Raw genomic sequence first — 9,474 nt, 5'->3', positions numbered from 1 at the left:
TCATCTTCACATTCTCTATAGTAACATTGCAATTCGGTATACTAAAGCACATGTAACATGTTTTGAGAGGTTACTGTTGAACTGTTTCTCTGTGCTGTTAGTTTTGAGGGTCAGGTGTATTATTGTGTTTCTAGAGATTTAGGATATTTGTTTTGCTTTACATGTTGCAGTCCATTCAGGTCTGATAAGATGGGATGTTAAGACTTTAAATACTACTCGTAGTAAAGGTTTGATCCTTTATTCTGCGTTTGGTAGTCTAGTGCACATTCTTTGTATAAAGCTCTCGGTTATAAGCTCAAAGTTTTTATTGGAATTTTACAAACTTTATGACATGGCATCGTGTTTCAAAAAGAACAGTTCACTCAAATATGAAAATGAATCATTTACTCACCCGCATGTCATCCCAGCTGTACCGTTAGCGGTTATACCGTACATTCTTATTTTTAACGTCGAAGCTTCAAAAAGCACATATATCCATCATTAAAGTAATTCAAATGACTCCAGTGTGGTTAACAATTGTCTACGAAATGATACGTTTGTGACATCTAAAGCGATTCATATTTTGAGCTAAATTGAAACGAGGAGAAAGGGCCGTTAGTTCAAATCTCGTCGGTTCTCGCGGTGTTTCATCTTTGATTACTGTCGTGTTCACTCTGATTGACTTCAGAATCGCTGCACGTGCAGATGATGATGATGGATCTCTACGATGTACAGTATTTAATGCCCCTTTAAGTTTTAAAATACAAACAATTGTGATCGTTTCCGCTTATTATTAAGAATGTTGTGTTTGAGTTGATGTACAAATGTGTTAAAAATGATTATTTTGATGGGTTGAAGTAAAATGCAGACATAAGCAACATTTAAAACAGTCAGTTGAGAATGAATTGTTTCATTTAGACTGCAAATGCTGGAGTGCAGGATTGTGTCGATAAAAATAGTTCATTTAAAGCACCAAAAATAACCAGCAGAGAGATGAGAGGCTTTAGTCTGCCCGTGACTCTTGTGGGACTGAGCAGTCGATAGATGCGCTGGAGAAAAGTGTGTTTTCATCTTATGTAACCACATTTATTAAACATGGGGTTTCAGTTCATCGATGGGTCAAGGAATATCACAAAAACTGAGAAAAAGAGAGGTATGAATTATTTCTAGAAGCGTTTATTGTTTATATATATATATATATATATATTGCAAACCCTGTTTTGTGTGATGGATCTGGAAAGAATGGGAGTAATGAAACCCAAGGTTTATGAATTTTATTAGTGTCTTGTGTTGACTAGTGTTCACTTGTGATGAAACGGTCCCGCATGAAAGCACAAGCACTGGACGCACTGGACTTCACAGAAACAGCAAACGAACAGACCAGTCGTCCAGACCAGACATCTGACTCCACACAAAAGTGCTTCTGGTGAAACATGCAGCGGTGAGACGGGCGTGACGCGTCCCGTCAGCTGTTCTCCCAGGCACAGCCACAGGGGTCCCCGCACTTCCTCTTCCGGTCCCAGAGCGAGAGCAGTTCTTGAGCGGAGCGTTGTGGAGATGATAACATATCAACATAACATTCCTTCTCACACAACCATCCTGAGTCCTGCAGACAGACAGACAACACGGTCAACTCAAGCTATGTGTGTCCTGACCCATAAAGTGATCATTTAGAGAAACTAATGTGAATGATTCAAGATTCAAAGGAGCTTTATTGGCATGATAAAAGAAAATTTACATTGCCAAAGCACAAGATTAAATATAAACATGCAGAAATACAGATTTAGATAAAAAATAATGTTACTGTATTACATAGTTTGAATTACATCTATGTGTGAATATCTCAATGGGACCTTCCTGGTTATATAAAATTAAAACAGTTCTCATCCAATCACACAATTTTGAGGCTTGTAAAAACACTTTTATTAGACGCTGTATATGAACCAGTTTTACTCACCTGATATTTGTGGGGCCCGATGGCGGACATCCAAATGCCCATACTCACATCCTCCCCCTGTGAACACACACACACATTGAGTTTAGACATCGGGCTGTCCAAACCATAGCGCAGTCATATGCATGTACGAATCACACACACAATGTTGTGGCATTTTGGAAATAAGTGTTGACAGCGACTGGAATGTTGACTGTGCCAAGATGGTGGACATGTTGTTGTGTATGGAGCAGTCGAATGTGTAAAAAATATGAGGTGCATGCTGGAATTCTTGAAACAGTTTTGAAGCAGTTCCCATGTATGCTGGACACTTGCTGACTTTTTAAAATCAAAAATAACAGTGAAGTCTTAAATTAACGGTGAGAAGAAACGTCTCCAAACCTCCACTTTCTAAAATAAACAAAACAATGTTCATCTTTTGTTCTGCATCGTGTGTTTGCTTATAAGACATGACAGTAAAGACAGAACCTGGTAAGCTTTCAGATGGTCAGCGTTTTTGGCCAACCACTCCACCAGATCTCTAGACACCACATATCCAGAGCCACAGGAGAACGCTGGGTATGCAGGACTCGAGTACTCCAGCTCCTGCCATTTCCCCACACGATCAACGGCCCAATTCTGCCTGAAACTGAGGAGAACGCAGCGTCATTCAACAACTGATAACTGAACTGACACACAACTAATGATTCAAAAGATCTGAGCTGATGACAATGATGCATTTATGTTTGTGTTGAACTTACAACAGACATCGTAAGAATGTTCATCATAACTTGAATACAAAACAATCGTGTGTGTCAATGATTCAAACAAAGTCCATTCAAAACAAAACTTCACATTATATTATATTACAGGATCTGTTCACCCTTGTGTCTTAACCTTGATCTAAACTGGCACCGATGCAATTCCACACATGAGACGAAACAGCAGATGTACATCACACAGAGCGAAACATGTCACTCACTTTCCCCACCACAGACTTCTCTGTGTCAGTCGTCTGTGGTCTGTTTTCAGCAAGACGGCGTCGATGTCGATGTAGCAGTCATCATCGGTCTTCAGCAGAAGTCTGAAGTCTGCGTTTGCCACTGACCTGCACGTACAGAAAATTCTCCAGTTATTCAAAAACATTCAGCAAGAGGAGATCTTTCTATCTCCATCATCGTTATCATCTATGATCATTGGCTCTTTAGATTAAATGCTCTAATTAAGAATGTCATCAAAATTGATAAATGTAAACACAACAAAGACAATCAAATAAAGGAAACCATATAGTCAATCAAAAGGATTCTTTAAGACCCTGAACGAATAACAGAATAATGCAGAAAGTTAAACACTTGGACAATTGATGTCTGGACCCAAACTATGACTTCTGCCTAAAACACAATCATTAAAAAGAATTAAGAATGCACCGATATGTACATTTTGGCCAATGACCAATACTTCTTTAGCATCGGAAGCTGATGAACAAAATTTATTTATAAAAATGACTGACACAAAGGGCAAAAAGTGGACAACTGCCTTTATTTGAAAACATTCATAAAACTGCGCAACCATTAGTACTCTTTTTCCCCTGAAAATCATATAGCAAGCCTATTTTATACAAGTTAACAATTCTTTAACCTTCAAACTTTTCTGATATATTTTTATTTGATAAACAAATTATAGCTTTTAGAAAAATGATAGAATTAAAGTTCTTTATAGCCATATTTCCAACAGGTCTCATGACAGAAAGCACTCAAGATTCAAACATTCTATAATTTACACATTCACAAACACAGTATCCACATCAACAATGTTTTGCTAATAGAGGTAAGTGAATGATCACGACAGAAAGACTGCACAAAGCAGTGTGCAGATGAAGTAGTTTAACCAGAGGAAATTATTTATGAGATATCGGGTTTAATAGATCGGCCTAAATGTTATCATCAGTCGACACCGATAACATTAAAAATGACCATTTATATGCCGATATCGATATGGCCGATCATTTATCGTGCATCCCTAAATAGAATCAAATTATTTGATGCAATAAATCGAGGTGGTACGATCACATCTGTTGTACTATTTTCAGTCCAGGTTTTCACTGATCTGGGGCCGGATTCATTCAAGAAACTGTTCTTAAGACAAAATATAAGATTGTTGTTAAGATAAATTATAGGAAGTTCGTAAGAATGTTCGTAAGTGCGATTCTCAAACATTTCTTTAAATGTTCTCAAGTATATTATTTTTTGTCGTAAGAATAAAATAATACGATTACACTCACTTGCTCAGTAACTGTATATGATTATCTAATAAACGTATGTGTGTAACGAGCACATCGCATCCTTATATAGCCTATATATATATATTAGCATGTGATGTGTTAAACGGCATTTACGATCACATGTTAGATATAATAGGACAGCAAGCATTAAAAACTTTTTGTTTCTAGAATTTGGATTCTTCTTAATTTTTTTTCCTAAGATCAATCTTGAGAAATGTTTTTTTCGGGACTACATAACATTCCAAACTTTTTTCTTAAATTAGAATTTAAGAATAAACGTGGCAGTAAAGAAGAATTTTCTTTTTAAAAAGGATTTGTGAATCCGGCCCCTGGATATTAATAACTGGAGAAGGAGATTTAGTTGGTGATGTTGTAAAGCACTAACCACTTGTAGAACTGCAGTAGTTTTAAAGGCACATTCCTGTACGTGTCCACAACATCCACAAACACCATATCACCATATGTGATGCTCTCCTGACGCAGAGCCACATCCTCCTCTCTCAACTCAACTGAACGCATGTGCTGCCGTCCCGCTCGCCCACGCAACAGCTCTGACAACGCCTGCATGTCTGACACACAGAGAGAGAGAGAGAGAGAGAGAGAGAGAGCTTTACTTAAAACATTAGCATTCACTTTTAATAGGGAAGTAATGATTGTATCGCAGCACAATATATCACGATAAAATAGAATCGTATTTCAGCTTGATCGTCGGACATATTCTGTTTTTATTTATTTATGTACAGAAGGATCAATTAAACCTTGTGTGTTGTCCATTTTATAACAAGAATAAGAAGTAAAGCTGCTGGTTGCTGAGGAGAGGAAGGTGAGCTTTTACATTACAACGCTGAAGTCAAAACCCATTCACAGCTGAGTCACAAAACACACAAACATACTGACTCACCGTAAACTGAAAACATAAATCCTCCAGCTAAACCCGGGAAACCCAGAGCAGTCCTGTGAGGCAGCGTACCCGCTTCTACCTGGAGAAAAACACCAGAAACTCACTCAACCGCTCCGTTCCCTGATCGTACACATACATCTGTCTTATGTCTATTTGACATCTGCATTTACAACTGCTAGACATCTACAATACATAGTTTGCTCATATGCAATACTTCTCTGAGATGTCTGCTGTCAGACATCATCTAGACATCAGGATGACGTCTGTAAGATGTTTATGATTAAGAATGGATGTAAAGCTGCTCTTTCTAAGATGTTTAGTAGATGTTTTTACGCAGCAGATCTCCAGATCTTTACCAGACATATTAATTACGTTCAGACGATTTAAATGCAGACGCCAAACAGACGTAAGCCAGATGGATTGTGCTATATGGGTTTGTGCTAAAAGTACAAACTATATTGTGAAATAGTAGTAAACAGCAGAAAACAATTCTAGATACAAACATATTTTTCACCCTAACCACGGTAAACATTTAAGTATACTACAGTATTTACTACAGAATTCTATAATATACATTCAAGTGTATTCATTTCTATAATATACTAGGGCTGTCACGATAAACCGACGACAAATATCACATGATTTTTAGGCAAGGCAAGGCATTTCCTACTGATCCCAGAGCCGTGCTTCACAGACAAGCTACACATCAATAAAAGAATCGATGCCTTGCATATCACAGCCAGCTTGGTTTCAATAGGATTTAGTGGTATTGCGATAAATAATGGTGCAGCCCTATATATACTACAGTTTACTATAGTAAAATCCTAAAGCACACTATCGGTGCAGAAATGAAACGTTCTCTTTAAATTCTACAATGTTAGCGAAATCAAAAATTAAGATTTTAACTTACAGATCCAAACTTGAGAACCCCTCCGCCTGTCATGAGATTAACCGTTGATGTGTTGACAGACATCAGACCGGACAAGTCCTGACACTGCCAGAGAAGAGTTCCCTCAAAACCCTGCGATCACATCACGAGCGAAACATCACCAGCTGCTCATGACCACAACATTACATCTGATCATGTGATGAGCAATACGTGTTTCAAAAGCACTTTAATGTCAGTGGTTTCTGTAAATGTTGAATGTGTCACCTTGGGTAAAATGAACTGCTCCACAGGTTTATAGAAGATGCTGCCCACACGAGTGCCAGGACTGCCGGTGCTGAAGCGAGCCGACACGACGGCCTCCTGAGGAGAAACACAAGACAATAATGAAATCTTTTATTAAGGCATGTGCCTTTAAATCATGAGGATATACGCTAATAGGTGTGTTGTGACATATGCATATGTAAACATGTTTTCTGATTGACACGCAGTTAATTCATATCCGGATCTTCAGCTGTGATTTTAACCTCTGCACGTTCAACATGAGACCAGAGAAACTAAAGCCTCAAAAACTGACAGACAAGACTTGCTCTGTCTGAATGAACAAAACGTCATTTGACTTCAGTTCTACTGTAAGGCACGGACCAAGGCACACGACAGGAGAACACATGGCACCAAGTCACAACAAAGGCCACGTGTTTCCACACCTAATACAACAAGCACAATAGACATGGTACTGTCATGACCCTGTACGCAGAACTAGAGACAAGAAGGACAGGATCATGACAGATGAGTGTTTCAGGTGTCGTTACACAATCATCCCGTGTTCAGACGTCCCAGGTACGCTGCGGAGAGATTGTGCTTTTACCTCTTGATCCACCTGAAAGAGTCGCACAGTCACATTTCCCCTGAAGTCCTGCTGCGGAGTGTTGAGAAAGACACCGAGCTGAGTGATGACCACAGGATGAAGGACTTTAAAGTCCAGACTGAGCGCAGACACATCAGACGGCACCAGCGCAGAGTCCTCGGGCACGCTCAGTATAGCCATCTCTTGAGCGGAGTCTGATGACACACAGTTCAGTCGCATTAAAACAAGAATCACAGGAAGAACGCAGTCATTCAGAGGAAAACAGGACCATTGGTTCCATGAGTGTCGTTTCTTCATCACTGAGACCAAAGTCAATGAAAGATGATTGTGAGAAAAATTACAGCTCAACGACACATTTCTGAGACATGCGTTACGAAACATTATAACACGATGTAGCACAGAAATCTGCTGTTTCGAATGGAATCCAAAGTTATGATTTCAGAGCACATGGAGGAAAACACACAGTACAGTACCTGAGACCTAAAACTGCACCTCATCACTTTTAAAAATGAGTTTGAGCTGAAAAATATTCTTGATGAATCAGAGATACGAGCAATATTGTGATGTAATGAGAGCGTTTGTACCCGGGGTCTCTGTGAGGTTGAGAAGATTGCAGGAATACGGATCTTCACGATCTTCCTCCGGTACCCAACAGCCATGTTCACCGATGATGAATCTCACCATTACCCTTTAAAACAACACACGCGTTAAACAGTTTCTGTTCTAGAAAAGCTGCTTATACACGTGTGCCAAATGTATGATTCGTCTGTTATAAATAATTCATTTTGACTTATGTTTCTATTGCGCTACAAACAACAAAGATGAGGCACATTTCATTTTTGAAGCATTTCATTTACTGAGCATCACATCTCATAGTTACATAATGAAGTATATAATCAACAACGATATTGAATCTCCATCAAAGATAACTGTGATAGATATCATCATCATCACTACTTAAAGTGCCAGTGAAATTAAAAATAACAATTCTTATTTTTCATGAAATTATGCAGCATTTATAGTAAACAGTTTATCAATGTGGGTCATTTTCTTTTAAAATTCGTGAGTCCTCATAATCTTCAGTTAAAATCTAAAAACGCACTCCCACCCTGAAATGACTATCCATCTCAAATGAGGTAAATTAGACCGCATGGGCGGAGCATCCGTTAACTCCTCCCCTTCAACTGTCAGTCTGCTGCCAGCTTCATTTCAAAATCAATGCAACAGCTGTTTTCTCACATCCAATCTAATCGCTGTTAAAACCGCAAGCCACGCCCATTCATTTTCTCCTTTGAAATAAGAACGATCGAAGCTTCCGGTTCAAAGCCGACTTCTTTCATACACTTTTTTACTTTCACGATATCCAATTATAATGTGAATAATAATAAACGTGTGCATTTCCATTATTAATCTTCTCTCTAAGCATTAAAAACAAACTCATTTATTGTGATGTTCTATATGTATCCTTCACATAACATATGTGCTTCCCGCATACATTTAATCATACATAACAAAAATATGCAAAATCAATAAATGGAAAAGTTTTGCTCTCGCAGCACAATTTTAATGATCATCTGCCTGAGGCGCCTTTCGGATTATTTACATGAATGTAGTCGGATAGAAAGAGAAGTTTAGATCAACCGGTCGATGTGTAATTCAATAACACAAGCTTGCGTGAATCAATGTGTGTCTACACTGAAGGGCTTTAATGAAGCAGAGATCTGAAGAAATGATGTTTGCGATACAGACCGATCCTGGAACAGTGGATGAGTTTGAACATTTCCCATCCATGTGTCTCGTATGGCCTGTCTGAGCTCATAGTGATGCCGAGCTGATAAAACTCCCACCAACACTTCATACACAGACTTCAGAGTGTCTATCAATAACACGTAGAACAGAAACATCACTAATAACGATCATAAAACATGTCTTTAAACACATAACACTGATCTGTCATCATTAAGTATTAATATTGATAAATAACTGTTTCACAAGAACTGAGCATTTAATGTTTGATATATTTTGAACACACGTCACACCTGTTTGTGTGCGGCTTAAAATGTCGTAAACAGTGTTATAATAAACAGCTGCGCGTTACCTGCAGACCGGAAACTTCTGTCCGTCCAGCCGCTCCTGTGCACGAGCACCGCGACCACACACGCGAGCAGCGCCGCCGCTACACCGCGCATGGACGCGCGGCGGGATCCACCCGGTGCCGGTAAACGGGTCGGGCACACAACCGAACAGACTCGCGTCTGACGACCGTTCTCATGTATCATTGCATGCTGATGACGACAAAGCCAGACAGCCAATCACAAGGCAGCGGTCAGCCCCTGCATTCTGGGAAATGTATTTTTTTCCTCAACGAACGTACGGTTCGGGGTTAAGGTTACGTTTTTGCTGCCGTGGTGATTGCGGAAGATCAATTGTTGATAAGTATACGTTTTGTATAAAAAAAAACAACACAAATCAAGTTGTGTTCACTCATTTTTCTAGCATTACTTTTAAAACCTACAAATGTAATGGCTGCAATGCTCCACTGCGCCACTAGGTGTCTCTTTCGACCACATAAACACACTGTGCCGGTGGCGCAACATAAAGTTTATATTAAAGAGATTTTATATTT

General features: G+C 39.1%; 1 protein-coding gene across 1 annotated transcript; it reads right to left on the bottom strand.

The window, feature by feature from the left end:
- Positions 1-1,238: 1,238 nt before the first annotated feature.
- Positions 1,239-9,125, bottom strand: b3galnt2 (beta-1,3-N-acetylgalactosaminyltransferase 2). The gene is made up of 12 exons (XM_056760685.1): positions 8,947-9,125; positions 8,598-8,724; positions 7,433-7,536; positions 6,849-7,042; positions 6,248-6,343; positions 6,005-6,115; positions 5,095-5,173; positions 4,579-4,762; positions 2,895-3,020; positions 2,402-2,561; positions 1,937-1,993; positions 1,239-1,585 (listed from the first exon to the last, which is right to left on the bottom strand). The coding sequence occupies exons 1-12, from the start codon at positions 9,035-9,037 to the stop codon at positions 1,445-1,447; spliced, it is 1,470 nt and encodes a 489-aa protein (XP_056616663.1). The 5' UTR covers positions 9,038-9,125; the 3' UTR covers positions 1,239-1,444.
- Positions 9,126-9,474: the final 349 nt, after the last annotated feature.

This window comes from Triplophysa dalaica, chromosome 11 (assembly GCF_015846415.1).
Source record: "Triplophysa dalaica isolate WHDGS20190420 chromosome 11, ASM1584641v1, whole genome shotgun sequence".
NCBI lineage: Eukaryota > Metazoa > Chordata > Actinopteri > Cypriniformes > Nemacheilidae > Triplophysa > Triplophysa dalaica.
The sequence above is the reverse complement of the archived record's forward strand: the minus strand, read 5'-3'. Positions and strand labels throughout refer to the sequence as shown.

Bases quoted from the DNA above. Each gene is read 5' to 3' on its own strand.
- b3galnt2 (XM_056760685.1), bottom strand. From the start codon at position 9,037: ATGCGCGGTGTAGCGGCGGCGCTGCTCGCGTGTGTGGTCGCGGTGCTC. The intron at 8,725-8,946 runs GTAACGCGCAGC...TGTTATTGATAG, and splicing joins CAGAAGTTTCCGGTCTGCAG to ACACTCTGAAGTCTGTGTAT. The intron at 4,763-5,094 runs GTGAGTCAGTAT...TCTGTGTGTCAG, and splicing joins ATTTATGTTTTCAGTTTACG to ACATGCAGGCGTTGTCAGAG.